General features: G+C 48.1%; 1 protein-coding gene across 6 annotated transcripts in view; it reads left to right on the top strand.

Annotated features, from left to right (window-relative positions):
• SDCCAG8 (SHH signaling and ciliogenesis regulator SDCCAG8) overlaps window positions 1–16,523 on the top strand; it is a 273,722-nt gene that overhangs the window by 248,189 nt on the left and 9,010 nt on the right. For 5 of the 6 annotated variants that reach the window (XM_061187380.1, XM_061187385.1, XM_061187379.1 and 2 more), the window contains one exon: window positions 15,402–15,526. The exons of the other annotated variant lie outside the window; for it this stretch is intronic. In XM_061187380.1, the coding sequence (XP_061043363.1) occupies window positions 15,402–15,501 (100 nt within the window). In that variant the 3' untranslated portion in view covers window positions 15,502–15,526. The remainder of the gene's footprint in view (window positions 1–15,401; window positions 15,527–16,523) is intronic. 6 annotated transcript variants of the gene reach the window in all.

Below are 16,523 nucleotides of genomic sequence, written 5' to 3'. Positions count from 1 at the left end.
AGTGGTCAGGTCAGTGGGGGTCGCTGGTCAGCGCCTGGTTTGTGCTGTGTGAGTGGCCACCTCCCTTCTCAGAGGCAGTGAGCCCAGCTACCCAGGTCCCAGACAATGGGATCAAGTAAGAAATGCAATATCCAGGTTAAAAATGAGTTGGCTGTGGTAAACTGTAGCAAGTGGGAGGCTATCCTGTCTACTACAACTTCTATCAAAGGTACTCTGAGCAAGGAAACTACATTCTAATTTATTTTGCTTTGTGATGATGCAGTCTTCCCTCCAAAGAGAAATGAAGCCTAGAGCTTCTGTGCTGCAGAAGGAGAAAAGGACACAGTGTCCTGACATCTGAATGTGTCTTCAGACTGTCATTATGTTTATGTACTTGTGGCTGAGGCAAATGATTTTTACTGTCTTAAGGTCATCAGAGAATAATTTGAAGATTGTTACCGACTTTTTTCTAAATAACTATTTTCTGCAAGGATAATAATGTTACCCAGAAATTTCAGATTAAGTGCTCTTTCATTTTTTGTGAATTCTTTGTATTTATATTGAAAAATTATTCCTATCTCATACACATAGGTTAAAAACAGGTTCCTTTCTTTCTTTCTTTCTTTCTTTTTTTTTCAGAGCTCATTTCATACTGAACATGCTAAGTGTTAGGCTATTCTTACTTTGTCTTCTGAATTTAGGATCAAGGGCAGGGGGATTGTCTGTGGAAAGCATAATTTTGATTATCTACCAGTTGGAAGAAATTACCACTTCAATCCCTTTTACCATCCAAGTGTACATGGTCCCAAATTTGTCAGCATTAGAATTTCTTGAAACAATGCAATTAAACTGCAACATATTTCCTAACATTCTTAATTAAGACAGTAACTGAAAAATGTAGATTAACAGAAGTTACTGTTTTTATCAACATATTTTCTTTCTTTCCCTCCACCATCACATCCCCCCTCCCCCCACTCTTTTTTTGCTTTAAATGTCTGATGTCAGTTTTGTCCACATGTACATTATGCACATGGCACCAAAGAAACAAAGTGAAAAATTCTCTTTTAATTCTGAGCTGCTCGCCCAGCGCCACATGCACTGTCTGTTACATGTCGCTTCATATGAGGTTCATGCTGGGAGTTTCTTTTTAAAGGCAAAGTGTTTCTGAAGGAAAGAGTTCAGGTTGGGCAGATTGTGTTAGAAAAATCTCACTGTCTCCGAGTGGAATTAATATACTGATTATTCTGCGCAAGCTGAAACTGGCAGCATGTGCAAAGTTCAAGAGTGTCTGGGAATTGAAATATGGAGGAGAATTCCAGAGAGTGAGCAGAGACAAAGAATTGGAAGTAGGGTTTAGAAGTGTAACTAATGGTAACTTTGTAAGAAGGGAGAGGGAATTCAAGCATGAACAACTGTGTCATAAAGCAGGACTCAAGATATTTTTTATGGAATCAGGAAGTCCCGTTTTCGATGGCACATTTTTGGATTGATCATAAAAGTCAGTTTAGTTATTGGACGAGATTGGAGGGGGAAAATAAAGACATGTCATACCCAGCACCCTTTTAATTTTCATTTCTTTTGAGTTCTTAACATATTCGCCAGTTTCAATTGATTCACGTGAGAAGCTTAATCACTAACATAGATATTAAAACGGGTTGTAATATTTCTTCAGCCTCTCTATTAGCAAAATTTTTTTCCTGTTTAATTAAAATTGGAGTCCTCCATGATCAACAAACAATGCTTAATTTTTTGTTGTTGTTCACAAATAAGGAACTAAAAGGTAAGAAAAGCAAACACCATCACGCAGCACTTTCCCATCACAAGGAAACCAAACTTTTTTCACACTGCTTCTCAGGGGAAAGAAATTGGGACGTGAGCTTGGAGTTAATGAAGCTTTCATCCATCTCCTTCCTTCAACTGCCATCTCAGCTTAATCCTCTCCTTCTGCCGCAGTCCAGAGGCCCTGCGAGCCCCCGCGGAGCCCCCGGAGCCAGATGCCGGGCACCAGCCCCCCCCCCGCCCGCGGCCCGCCCGCCGGAGCCTGCGGCCCCCACCATCCCGGGGCCGGACCGAGCCGAGCCGCGAGGAGGACGGCACGCGGGGCCGGGCGGGGCCCGCGGCGGCGGCGGCGGCGGGAGCTGGAGCGCGAGGCCGCCCTGCCAGCCGCGGGCGCCCGGAGGGGGCCGAGCGCAGGTGTGGGCGCTAGAGGCGCACGTGGAGCCCCGCCGACGCTTCAACCCGCAGAGGCACAATCGCCCAGCGCTGGGTGGGGGCCGGGCTGGCGGCTCCCGGACGCGCAGTGGCCCGGGAGTGCTTTGCTTGGTGGGCTCTTTGGACAAGCGGGGCGCCGGAAAAGACTCGTCCTGGGCGTGCACAGCTGCTCCTGACGCCGCCGTCTACGGAGTCTCACTAAAACTCTAAGATGAATCCTTTCACTGGCGGCATCTAGGATGGGGGGGAAAAGCCTACCTTCTGTTTGGCAGTTGCTCTTTTCTAAAGCAGGAAATTATCTCTGGGGGTGACTTAGGTTACAGGGTCCTCCCATGGCTCTGTGGGTCAGGGGCTGGGAAGATGTCAGCATCCTCCTGCCTGTACACCTCTTAGAAGGGTGGGGTGCAACCTAAGAGGAGTGGCGCTGCAGGGTAAGGCTGCCCTGACCACCACCCCTCGTCCCCCAGCACACCACCCCTGCTGCCTCATCCCCTATGGTAATTGGCTATCAGGGCAGTTGTTTCTACTGCCCTTAACCTTGCCTCTCCCATCACAACCACTAAGGAACGGCCATATACAGATTAAACGCTGGATGGATGATTTAGCACGTCCGGGGTTTTTTCTTCTTAAAATCTGGGCACTACTGCCTGTAGGGATTCCTAGTCTACACAGCGGGCGCTCACCAGGAGTGGGGGTCAGGACTGGGAACGGAGTCCTGTGCTGTGAGGGACTCCGGTACGACACTGAGCCCACTGCCAGGGGCCTGCAATGTGCTGCCTCTTGTCACCCAGAGCAGCCCCCCGAAGGCCTCGTTTTCCCCTTCTTGTCTTTCTTTCTTATTCAGAGCCCTGACCCTCTCTGAGACCATCCCATGGTGATACTCCCAACCCTTTGAGTTGAATCCTGTCTCCCTTGCTATCTCAAGGACTGCATATTTTGTGCACATAGACGACTTCTGCTTGGAGCACCTAAAAGTTGATTGATGACAAAGAGATGATGCTAGACATTTTTATTCCAAAGCAGTCTCAGTGTTCTCTTTGCCACCTTCCTCAAGGCCACAGTAGTTTCCTGGGCTACGTGGGGCGTTTTGTTTACTTGTGGTACTTTAAAAAAATAGAGTAAGGAGTGTTGGAAGCCTGGACTGGTTCTCTTGCCACTTCTTAAAATTCAGAATTTCGCAGCCCAAACGTTAAACAACTGATTTAGCTGCTTCCTTCTCCCCCATGATGGCACGTAAGTGGGCAGGATCGGACTTCTCTGCTGTTTGAGCCCGCTAGCGACCACACGAGCCCTCTGGCAGGCCTACTCACTCTGATCTGCCATGGACCCTTCTAGCTGGAAGAGTTATGCCATCATATTATCCCAACACTCATCACTGTGTGGAGGATCCCCTTTTACTAAATGATTTATTACTCTTAGCAGAATTCCTTTGGCTGCAGATTTTATTTCTGAGTCACTCTGTTCAGCTCAATTGGTTGCCTTCAGTTACCCTGGCAACCAGCAGATGGGGTTCTTTGACAAGGGTCAGCGGGGAGGCTGCCTCAGTATAGATGGAAGAGAAGCTAAATGAAAAAGCTTTCAGCATTGACAGTTCTATAGTGGATGACCAGGAGTGGTTATCAAATTACTTTTATTAAAACCTAATTAAATGTGTGCCAGTAAATGCGCCGTGGTGACTGAGTCTGGTTCCTTAGCTGCCGTGGGCTCACTCTCACTTCATCACACCTCTGTGACCAACTTTTTATAAGTATGAAGTTATTTCCAAATAACTAATTTTTGAAAAGAGCGTGCTCAGGCTTAGGTTTAGGCCGGGTGTGGCAGGAGAGGTGATGTGGGTTTTTCTCCTGGAACTTCTAAGTGGCCTGGATTCTACTCTGCAAAGATTATGATTTTCAGCAGTTTTCACTCCTCTGTCCTGTTTTTCTTTGCACACTGGGGCTGTGCTCACCATGACTCTGCTTTTGTTTTACAAAGAACTGCTTAAGGGTATCTGAGGCTTAAGGCAAATGGTCTCCTACGTCCTTCAGAGTCTAAGATTCTTGCCATGTCAGCTCCTGTCCCCACTGTTTCGTGGTGCGGATCCTTTATTCATGCCCAGCCCTCCAAGGGAATTACAAGCTCAGCCAGGTCAGATAGCACATGCTCTTTTAAGACTGCAAGGTAGCTACGCAGCAGATGTTCCTAAATGACCTGAGGGGAAACTGTGCCTCGTTTCCAGAGTCAGCTGTGTTTTAAGCAGTTGTTGGTCCAGCAGAGAGCCAACGACCTTGTCAGGGACTCCAGGGTGCCACCGCCGGGGCCCTCCCTTGCCTCAGGCTCGCCCAGAGTCCTGTGGCGCCTGAGCCGCCGCCAGAGAGTTTTCCAAGCTGGTTTTGGAGCTTCTGGCCTCTGGTTCCTGCACCCTTCATGCCAACGCCAGTCTGTGGTTCCCAGACCAAGGAGTCCTCAAACTGGTCGGTGACAAGGTAAGAACAGAGATTGAAAGTGCTTAGAAACTTTTATAGCAATTAGGCAGTGCAACAGCATTTTTATTGTACTTCACAAAACTATCAGTCTGCAACAGAGTGGAAGTTAAAAAAAGAACAATAATAAAACCCAAACCAGTGCTCTTCACGGAGCTAGGTAGAAAAGCACTGAGCTAGGGATTGCCTCCTTTTTCCCCAGCCTTTTTGGGGAAATGGGTCAGCCATTTCCCAGTACGTTGCCCAGTGTGTCACCTTTCTCAAGGTCCTTATTTTTTAGTATGGAATAGAAGTCACGGCCTTTTACAAAAAGGATTTTGAAATGCTGCAGAGCACTAGATCTGGAGTCAAGAGACATGGGTTTCAGTCCTAGATTTACTCTAGACAGTCTGTGGGACCTTGGACAGATCACTTGTACTCTCTGGGGCCCAGATTCACCATAATGGGCAGGACTGAATGACCTCTAAGTTGCCTCTAACATGTTTAACAGGACCTGACCCTTTTGAAGAGAAGAGCAGGGGTCTTTTCCCCATTGCTGCCCTAAGCTGCCCCCTGCTGTACTCCACAGGCAGCCAAGGCTCATTGGAAATTTGAGAGAATGAAAAATTAAAGGGGCAGTACAGGAATGTAAATTGTCTTTACTGGAAATGTAAACTCTCCCCAGAATTGCAGGACCCTTAGAATGAATTCCTGCATTGAAATCATTATTGAAAAGGGTAGATTTGGGCAGAGGATATTTAAACAGCAAACCAGCTAGTGAAACTGCCTTAATTTTCTAAGTGAGGATAACTGGCTGGAATGTGTTCCAGATTTCCGAGCACATGGCTTATTCTAGCTGATCTGTATGGCCACGTTAATGAGATGGAATTTCATAAAATGTGGCAGCAATTTTTAAGCATTGGAACAAAGTGTACAACTTTAATATGGCTTATTCACCAAATTAATTACCTAGAGCAGTAGTAATTAGGGTAATTGTGTTTTCAAAACTTCGACTTGGGCAACCTAGGTGTACTGTTATGACCAGATAGCTGGCGGTATTTGAGGATAGGAACAGTAAAATTCTATAAAGTCATAGTATTGTAGAAGTTTGGAGTTCAAAGAGAACTTAGTCATCTTCTAGTTCAGGGGCTGGCAAACTTTTTTCTCTAAAGGGTCAAGTAATAAATGTTTTAGGCTCTGTGGCCATATGGTCTCTGTTGCAGCTCCCCAACTCTGCTGTTAACGGTGCAAAAGCAGCCATAGACAATACGCCAGTGCACGAGCATGGCTATGTTTCAATGAAAGTTTATTTAGGGGCACTGAAAGTTGAATGTCAGAGAATGTTCACATCACAAAATACTGTTTTTCTTTTGATTTTTTTCCAATCATTTAAAAATGTAAAAAACATTCTTAACTTGCAGATTGTACAACAACAGACAGTGGACCAGGCTGGATTTGGCCTGTGGTGTGAAGTTTGCTGATCCACTTCTAGCTTATCCTGTCATTTCACATGTGAGGAAACTGAGATTCAAAGTGATCACACAATTTGCTTAAGTTTTTATGACTGACACCAAAACTTAGGAGTAGACTAGGATAGTTTTCATTTAGACAGTTGGCTGTTTTGATTATCAAAATTGGAGCCACGCAAAATACATTATTCTCCAGAAGAACTCATTTTGTATGTGATTGATACTGTGAATTATAGCATACCAGTGGTTCTTAAACTTGAGAATTCATCAGAATCACCCAGAGGGCTTATTAAAGCACATACTGCTTGGCTACACCCCTCAGGGTTTCTGATTCAGGAGGTCAGGAGGTATTCTTTGCTCAATTTTAGAAGTGGAGAGCCTGAGATTGAGAGAGATCAAGCCTCCTGCCCAAGTAAAATAGGTGGTTTGTGATAGGATTTTGAACCCATGTCTCCTGCTTCCAAGTCCAGCACTCATTCATCTGTTCTAGGATTCTTTTAATTAAGTGACAGATTTCAATAGCATACTTAAAATTATTTGATTTATATGTTATGTTCTTTCGGGAACAAAGTTATTAAATATTAAAACGTACTTACACTATAGATGAAATTACAGGTATTACATTTGGTATAAATATTGTCCACTGGTAAGTGGTTTGCTCTTTCTGACACCATTTGTCTAGCACCTTGCTAAGTGCTGGAGATGGAAAGCTGAACAAGATCCCATTCCTGTCCTTAAACGTATTCATTGTTCAGTGGGAGAGGCAGACCAGCAATGACTGTAGTAAGTGTAGATGGGTGCTCTGGTGGGATGCGTGGGATAGAACAAGCTGTGGAAGGGTTTAGAAGGTTTAGGGGCTGATCTACAGAATCGATGTGGACAGAGAAGGAAGAGGCAAGGAAGACTCAGAGACAGGCGACTAGGGGCGGTCCCACCCATGTGAGAAGGGCACAGAAGGAGGAGCACGCCATCTGTGGCTGGTTAATCCTGGCTTGTTAACCCCTTCTGGTTGTCTGAACTTGGGCAAATGACTAACTTCTCTGTGCCCGGCTTTTCTTATGCACAAAATGCAGATGATAAAAATACCTACTGTGTAGTATTGTTATGAGGATTAATTTAGTTACTGCCTACAATACTCCCTGGCCTTTAGTAAATGCTCAGTAAATATTAGAGTACTCTACTGGGAATAGTAGAGAACTGAGTGCACATTTTACAGTCACAGTATATGCACCTTTGAAATTCACATGTTTGTTAGCTGAAAAGTGTTCTTCATTTACATGAGGAAGCCTCTCTTCCAGGGAAATTGTGGGTCTGAGCATTTTGAAAACACTTATCTGAGATGGGGCTCTCGTCTGAAAACATTGCAGGACAAAAGACATTTTACCACGATCGCCACCAAAAACAATCAAGCAAACAAAAAAACCACCTACGGTAGTTTGTAGGGAGCTCCCAGGTTAAATGTTGAGTGAAACTAAAACCTCTGATCAAAAACCATATATGCATGAGGTTACTGGCCACCTCCAGGGTAAGTAGGGGGCTGGGCTGGAGAAAATACATAAGGAGTGGTCCCACAGCCCTGGCACCAGGTTCACAAGTGTTCATTTGATTATTATGCCTCATAACTTATTTAGACACTGCATATATTTTGTATGTATCACATACAACATACAAAAATTTAAATATATGTATTCACTTGCTTTCACAGTATTCATAGCAAATGAGTGTCTGAAGCATAGGACCAGAGCTGGCAGCTTGCACTGCTTCTGTTTTGCATAAGATATTTTTCCCAGCCCACTCAGCTCCATAAAGTTGTTTTGTATTTCACCACTTGCTCCATCTTATCTTAAAGTCGTGCATATTTAAAAAAAAAAAATGTTGGTTGTGATTGTGCATGCAGGGTGTGGCAGAGAGCATCTCTGTTGGACCAATAGAGATGTGCCTGGGCCCAGCCCACATTCCAGTCTCCTTTAGTTGTATCTGCATCCTGGGCTTTGGAAACCTGGGCCTGCTTGTTCCCATTGTAACTGCTGCCCCTGCCCTCCTGTAATTCCCAGGGAGCTTTTGCACAGGTGAGCCCTTGCTATGCAGCAGCGCTTCTCCTCTGAGGGGCCCCAATCTGCCCAGTGGTGGCAGGTCCTTAAGGAAATGGGCCCTGATTGGAATGGTGACCCCAGCCTGGGCGCAGAGTAGCCTGGAAGTGTCCTTCCTGTGTCCTTCCCTTCGCCGTGCCCTGTGAGGACAGGGGAGCACCGGGGCTTCGCAGGAAGGGATGGCCTCCTGCCCCTGAGGGGCCTGGCCTAGCCACAGCTCCCCTGGGCGCCGGAACAGCACGGTGCAGACAGTGAGCATGTCCTGGGGGTCTCTGGGAGAGGATGGAACACCTGCCTGTTCCGGAGATGAGGTACAGGCCTTGGGAAAGGAGCATCCCAATTAGGGATTGAAGTCTGAAAGCTGATGATTCCACACTCTTTCCTGCTGTGCCGCACCTCTGTGTGGTTGGCAGGCTGTCGGCTGGGCTCCTCCTTGCAGGAGGGGCTGCTGTCTGAAAGGCCCCTCCGCAGGGCCCTGGGGGCAGCCCCGCTCTCTTCTTTAGTTACTTCACGCCTTGTTCAGGAAGTGGCTCAAAACAAAGGGCCCAAACAGAACAAGAAATTGCTTCCTCTCAGAAGGACATTTATGCTGAGACCTGAACATTGAAAACCAGTAGTTTCCAGCCCTGTGAGTTAGGAGGAGTCACGTTCCAGGCAGAGGGGGCCGCCAGCTTGTGGGTGGAAGGAGCCAAAGGGTGTCTGGGGCCCACTGACCCAGGCTTTGCAGGTCTCGGAGAAGGGGGTGAGATCATCCGGAGGGCAGGTCGGGATGCCAGTGTCCACCTGAGAAGGCACCCCTTCAGGAGACACTGTCCCTGGCCAGCTCCCTCATCCTTCAGAGCAAATCTTGTCTCGTGGCCTCTACCTGGGGCAGAATAAGGAGGCTGCTGAGCAGGAGGCCTCTCAGGCTCAGACTCACCTCGCCTGCCTCCCTCTGCCTCTGGGAGAAGGGCCTGCCTGCTGCCCAGGTGCCTCCTGCCTCTCTGGAAGTCCAGCTCTGAGGATTTCTCTTCCCTCCTCCAGGGCACCCTGCCCAGCGGCTCAAGCCTCTCCATCCTCAGCACACCCTCTTGCCGCCTTGCGCTCAGACAAGCCTCTCTCTAGGATGGTCTCGCCTCTCCCGCCCCTGTAGTCAGCTTCTGCCACAGTTCCCTGCTGAAGGGCAGGCGGACACTCACAAGCTGCCCTGCTCCTCCTGCAAGCCTCTCTCCTCTCCCGGCCTTCATCCTCCCTCCCGTCATCCATCAGTGTCTTCTGGCTCCGTGCCCTCTGCCAGCCTTGACAGGCGGCTCCTCCCCAAGGCCTGGGCCTGGCCATGTTCATTCTCGCTGCAGCAGAGGTTTGGGCCAGTAGGTGGTGGGGGCCTGGGTATCTGTAATTTTAACAAACTTGAAAATCTCTGCCAGGCTTCCCTGGCACGTTCACGGCCTTACCTCTTGGCAGGTTTGGGCGGCATAGCTGGAGATCCAGCCAGACGCTTCTAGGCCCCAAGCTGAATAACTGCTGGGGGTGTGAGTGGGCATCTCATAGGTACCTCACCCTGACCCCAGGCCTGTCCCTCCTCCCATCCTCTCTTGGTAAATGGCAATGCCGTTGTCTGAAGGACAACATCCATTGTTAGTTCAGCTCAAATCGTTACTGGGTCCAGCATCACCTCCCTCCAAGCAGCCCACAGCCTCTGGTCAAGCCACACTGCACAGCTCAAAGTTTCCAGACACCATTGCCTTTACAGTACCACCTCCCATGTGGGAAGGCCCTGCCCTGGCCCCTGCCAGACCAACACCTGTTCATCTTTTCACATCCCAAATTTCCAGCCGAGTGACCTTGGACTAGTCATATATCCTGTCTACGCCTCAGTTTCCTCATCCTTAAAGTGGGGATAACAACAGTTCCTGCTTCATGGAATTGTCATGAGCACTAAAAAGTTAATAAATGATAAGCACTTAGCACATAGTAAGCACTTAGTAGATGATGGTGAAAATGGTGATCCATTTCCTAAGTAGGCACAAGCCTTCCTGGTCCTGGCACTTACCGTATTGACCCTGTGGTTTAATGCCTTGGTGGTACCCTCAGTGCAGCACCCTTTTTGTCTCCTTAATTGGCTGGGAACCCCCTAAGGGAAGGGATCTTTTGTAATTCTTGACATCATGAGAACTGTTTACCAAGAGTTGGTTGGTTTGCTGAGGTAACTCAGTGAATTAACCAACCATTAACGGTGGTTAAGAACACCTGTACTCAGCCTAGCTTTGCCTCCACGCTCTACCACTTATTCCTTGTGTGACTTTGTGCAAGTTAATTGAACCTGTGGGTTTCAGTTTTCTCATCTGTAAAATGGGATGATAATCCTAGCCACACATCTTAGGATTGTAGTGAGTTTTAATGGAGGAATAAGCTCAGAGGCTCAGTAAATGTTAGCTCTTGTCAGTGGTGGCAGCTGCAGCTATGGTTGGCTGAAGACTTGAACTTAGAAGCACAACAAAAAATGAGAGCAGAGGGCTTCCCTGGTGGTGCAGTGGTTGAGAATCTGCCTGCCAATGCAGGGGACACGGGTTCGAGCCCTGGTCTGGGAAGATCCCACATGCCGCGGAGCAACTGGGCCCGTGAGCCACAACTACTGAGCCTGCGCGTCTGGAGCCTGTGCTCCGCAACAAGAGAGGCCGCGACAGTGAGAGGCCCACGCACCGCGATGAAGAGTGGCCCCCGCTTGCCACAACTAGAGAAAGCCCTCGCACAGAAACGAAGACCCAACACAGTCAAAAATAAATAAATAAATAAAAATTAAAAAAAAAAAAAAAAAAATGAGAGCAGTAACCACCACGGAAAATAAAAGACAGTGTACGTGTCAATAGGACACCCCAAGAAATCTCTTTTAGCTGATGGTAATAAAGCATTCATGAATAGCGTAGGCTGGGTTGTACAGTGTTTGGGGAAGACTGTTACAAAAAATAACTTTTAAATTAAAAAAAAATCTGCTTTCCTAATATTCAAAATAGGCCTTGAGAGAGCTGCCACTGAAATATATTTCCATAACAAAGTCCGTTTTATGTAAAACCTGGGTTGTAGTTTGTTTGCTTTTTTTTTTAACAAATTTGAGTTTGGGTTTGTTGTTGTGTTTCTGAGCTTGTGATTGACTTTATTGCTGCAATCAAGTGACACAATAGAGGCTGACTCTGAAAAAGGAGGGAGCATATTTTTTAAAGGGAGAAAAAAACACTCCTTAGAGGGACTGCTTGGAGTTCAAGTTGAATCGGAGGGAAGCCATCCTTGGCTCTTCAGCTGTGAAGCCAGTGAGGCTTCAGCCTCCTGGAGGGAAGGCAGGACTTTCCCAAGGGTCTTACTCCTTTTATCAGTGGTGCTTCTGCAGGAAAACCCTGGTTCGCTGCTGATGTGGGGCTCACACCCGGGGACTTGATTGATCTGGTCTGGGCTCCTGGGTATCTGCTGCAGGGTTCCAAGGCCCACATTTTGCAGAACACCACCAGCTGAGCCTCATCTAGGTTCTGAGGGCTCCACTGGAGGAGGGTCTAGGCAGGAACTGACCCCACTTCTGGCGGTGAGCGGTGCGGGCAGCCCATGGCCGGCTGTTTGTGCTGGGAGAACAGGCTTTGGCTCAGCCCAGAGCCCTGAATCCGGCAGCCACTCTTTTCAGGAGCCCAAAAACACACACTAAACCCATCAGTCAGCAGGAATGTTATCTCACTGATCCATCCACTGGGCAAGGGACCACGTGGAGGATGACCACTCCTGGCGCCTTCTTGACTTTGAGCCTTGATGGTGTCACCTATTTATCACATGTTTCTGTTTCATTTGTTTCAAGCAAACTTGATGTCAGTGGGCTACTACTTCAGTAGCTCTTAGCCTGTGGCTCTCTCTACACCCAAGACTTGACTGGAGGGGGAAGGCCACCTACACCTGATGGTCTAGAGAGCTCAGCTGCTAATGAGGGTGTTTTTGCCTGTCTGGTTTAAACAGCAAAGCATTAGACTGTTTGCTTCTCAAGGAAAAAGTCTGTTCTCAACACCTCTGTGTCTTCAAATGTACCCACTCCAGTGCTGGACAGCAGAGTCGCTGCTCAGATGAGCGGGTCAGCCTGGGTCAGAATGCCCCCCTGCCCCTAGCTGGCTGGCCTGGCTTCTCTGCTCCCTGGGATGTCATTGCTTCTCCCAGCCTCTCCGCGCTGAGGATTCGGTGGAGGAAAACTTCAGTTTGGTCTGACACCAGTGGGGTGGTTTTGAGACTCTGTGCTCTCAGGAAAAATTGCTCCACATAACAGCGTGATGGATGGCAGTGGGGGCGGATTGGGCTTCCCAAAGCTGCAATGCCAAGGCTTCACCAGAGGAGACTTTCTTTTTCTCTCCTCCAATATCAGAAGGAGGGCAATGGGGGCAAGGCGGGGGGGTGGGGTGGGGGGGTGGGAGGGTAGGTAGTGTAACTTATACAGTACGGAAGCAGGAAAGTGCTCCCACTTGGATGGAAGATCCTTGCTGTTGGTTGGGTTCTGCCCCAGCCTGATCCAGGGAATCGGGAGCCTGGGCAGGGCCAGACTGCAACCCAGGCTCAGGGCAAGGGAGACCCTGAACCTGGTCTCAAGTAGCTACAAACACAGGAAATAAGACTGTCCTTGGCAGGAATGAAGACGCAGACGTAGAGAATGGACTTGAGGACACGGGGAGGGGGAAGGGGAAGCTGGGACGAAGTGAGAGAGTGGCATGGACATATATACAGTACCTAATGTAAAATAGATAGCTAGTGGGAAGCAGCCGTATAGCACAGGGAGATCAGCTCGGAGCTTTGTGTCCACCTAGAGGAGTAGGATAGGGAGGGTGGGAGGGAGACGCAAGAGGGAGGAGATATGAGGATATATGTATATGTATAGCTGATTCACTTTGTTATACAGCAGAAACTAACACACCATTGTAAAGCAATTAAACTCCAATAAAGATGTTAAAAAAAAAAAAATTTGGCAGAAGACCTAAATAGACATTTCTCCAAAGAAGACATACAGATGGCCAAGAGGCACATGAAAAGCTGCTCAACATCACTAATTATTAGAGAAATGCAAATCAAAAGTACAATGAGGTATCACCTCACACCAGTTAGAATGGGCATCATTAGAAAATCCACAAACAACAAATGCTGGAGAGAGTGTGGAGAAAAGGGAACACTCTTGCACTGTTGGTGGGAATGTAAATAGATACAGCCACTATGGAGAACAGTATGGAGGTTCCTTAAAAAACTAAAAATAGAATTACCATATGACACAGCAATCCCACTACTGGGCATATACCCTGAGAAAACCATAATTCAAAAAGACACATGCACCCCAGTGTTCATTGCAGCGCTATTTACAATAGCCAGGTCATGGAAGCAACCTAAATGCCCATCGACTGACAAATGGATAGAGAAGAAGTGGTACATATATACAATGGAATATTACTCAGCCATAAAAAGGAACAAAATTGGGTCATTTGTAGTGAGGTGGATGGACCTAGAGTCTGTCATATGGAGTGAAGTAAGTCAGAATGAGAAAAACAAATATCGCATAATAACGCATATATGTGGAATCTAGAAAGATGCTACAGATGAACCGGTTTGCAAGGCAGAAATAGGGATACAGATGTAGAGAGCAAACATATGGAGACCAAGGGGGGAAAACGGGGCTGGGGGGGGTGGTGGTGGGATGAATTGGGAGATTGCGATTGACATGTATACACTAATAGGTATAAAATAGAAAACTAATAAGAACCTGCTGTATAAAAAAAAAAAAAAAGACTGTCTTTGGTCCTTGCTCTCTCCAGAAACAGCAGGGGCAGTGGGCGGGGCATAGACCTATGGGCGTGGTCAGAGCGGGCTCCTACCTGGGGAGCATGCGCAGCGCCTGCTAGACCCCTGCCTCGGGTATTTCCAGTTCCCGCCTCTCACCCTTGCAATGTGGGACACCTCGAAGGAGCGGTAGTAGAAAACCAGGTGTGACTGAAAACCCGGAGCACAGAGTGTTTGGCGGAGAGGATAGGGGTGCAGACTGGGGTGCAGTAAGTGTGCCTTCTGGGGCAGCTTGAACAACCTCCTGCAAAACCCACTGGAGCTCGAGAAGGGGGTGGGGCAGGCGGTAGGTGCCATCTGGGAAATGGGGAGGGTTGCCACTGGCGGAGGAACCTGAGGAGAGCGTGAGTAAAGTACTAGACCACTGTTAGGTTTCCCAGGGTGCAGTTTTAGTTTTACCTGTCTCCAGGTGCTGCATCATTTTAGTAAACAAGTCTGCCCACCCCTACCTAAGTCCCGAATGTCTGTCCTTGCAGATGTTTAGTTGTGCTCAGAGCCTGCCGGAAACGGGGCCGCAGGAGAGCTCGAACTGAGGGCAGGCTGAGCCCAGGGTCTGCAGAACCATCTTCGAAGTTTCTGACTCAATGCAGGACACGTAGCCTGAAGTTTGAAAGGCATCTTGAGCTTTTAAAATCCTTTTCCTGTGAAAATACAACTTGATTTCACTGTTGGTGCTTTTTGAGGACTGTGAGGAAGGGCATATGACATACCCAACTTCTTTCCGGAACAGTTCTGGGTAGTTGTTCAAGTCTAAATTTAATCCAAGGCCTACATTTCCATGGGAGAGTATGCTACTGGTTGTAGGAAGCCGTCTGTGGACAAATGAGGATAATAGTGAATTAGCAAGTCTGGAGAGGAGAGCCCATCAGCAGAATGACAAATTTAGGATCTTTAAAGACATCTGGTCAGCGATGCCAGAGCTCGTGATTGACTGAGTGATTAATAATGGAAAACCCTTAGTTCAGTGTTTCCGCCTTCCGTCGCCCACTTCCCCAGCCGGGACCGGCTGTCTGCTCCAGCCTGCCAGAGACATTTCCAGCTGAACAATGGAGGCATTTTGGCCCCTCATCTTTGACCTCTGGGAGTTTAAGGTTTGAGTTTTTCTCCAGTTTTATCTGTGTGCTCCCTCACTGACAGATCACCGAAAAGACTCCCAATTCCCTTTCGTATCTGACACACTTCCATTCACCTTAAGGAGTATGTCGAAGGGCCTCACTTCGGGGTCACCCTGACTTCCAGCTCGTAGTTCAGTGTCAGGAGCTTCCCTCCGACACACAGAGCGCTGGAACGCAGGGAAAGGGCTGAAGTCTCTGCTCCCCGGCTCTCTGAGGCCTACTGCCCGCAGTTTTCAGAACCCATCCCTAATTCTGCGGTGGATTTTTCTCCAGGCTAAAGCAACTAGACAAGCACAGCCAGGCCACAGCCCAGCAGCTGGTGCAGCTCCTCAGCAAGCAGAACCGGCTTCTGCTGGAGAGACAGCCCGTCTGAAGAGGTGGGACGTCTGAGATCCCAGGTACAGTGCAGGGCGCCTCGCCCACCAGAGAACGCACTGGGGTACACGTGGTCTTTTCCTTGTTCCTTTTACAGAGCTGCGTCTTACCAGGTTAAAATCCCCGGGGGGGTCACGTTGGTTAGCGAATAAGCTGGGAGGGGGATTTTGAAGACTGTGCTGGGCACAGGGGAGGACACAGAAGTGCAGGCCCTGGACCTGCCCGCTTTAGCGAGCTAAAGTTTGTATGGGAGGACAGACCCACAGTGAAGCACCAAGCCACACGGAGTGCTGAGCAGTACCGTGTGGGCACCACCGCTGAGGAGTGCAGGAGGCGGGCCGCAGTGGTCAGGAGGCTTTCTGGAGGAGGTCGGCTTTGAACTGCCCCTGGGGGATGCGTATGTTTGAATTGGTGGAGGAAAGAGGCGCTCCCAGTCAGGGGAGTTCCTGTGAATGGAACGTAGGAGTCTTGCTTTAAATCAGCTGGCTGATAATTGAGCTAGGGTTTGGAGTGCTTGCAGAGGGTGTGGCAGTGTTCCATAGATAACATGCATTAACTCTCATTACTGTTGAACAAGCCTGCAAGATTGATTATCCCCATCTCACAGATGGGGAAGCTGAGGCTCAAACAAGCACATACAGCTAGCAAGTAGGGACACTGAAAATGGAGCCTAAGTCTGACTCCTTAACAGACTTTGCCTGTTCAGGTTAGGTCTGGGGCCACCAGCAGGGATAATGGGGGAAAGAGTGTCCAGGTGAGTTTGGTGTAGGGAATGAAACCTTTTTTTCCCCTAAATTGCTTCTCTTCCTGTCAGAGAGGCTGGGCTTTTTACCCCATCAAGCAGTTTGTTAGGATAATGAGGTGGTCCATGGGCTGGCTGAGGCCTCAGCCTCTAATTAGGATTGCTCCCAGGTGCTCCATGAGTGCCCGGGGGATGCTGTGCAAGAAGTGCTTGGAATGATTAATGGGAAAAATGCATCAGGAAATGAAAATGATGAGAAATTGTCTCATTCTTTTTTC

The sequence above is a fragment of the Eubalaena glacialis genome, chromosome 3 (assembly GCF_028564815.1).
Source record: "Eubalaena glacialis isolate mEubGla1 chromosome 3, mEubGla1.1.hap2.+ XY, whole genome shotgun sequence".
NCBI lineage: Eukaryota > Metazoa > Chordata > Mammalia > Artiodactyla > Balaenidae > Eubalaena > Eubalaena glacialis.
The sequence above is the reverse complement of the archived record's forward strand: the minus strand, read 5'-3'. Positions and strand labels throughout refer to the sequence as shown.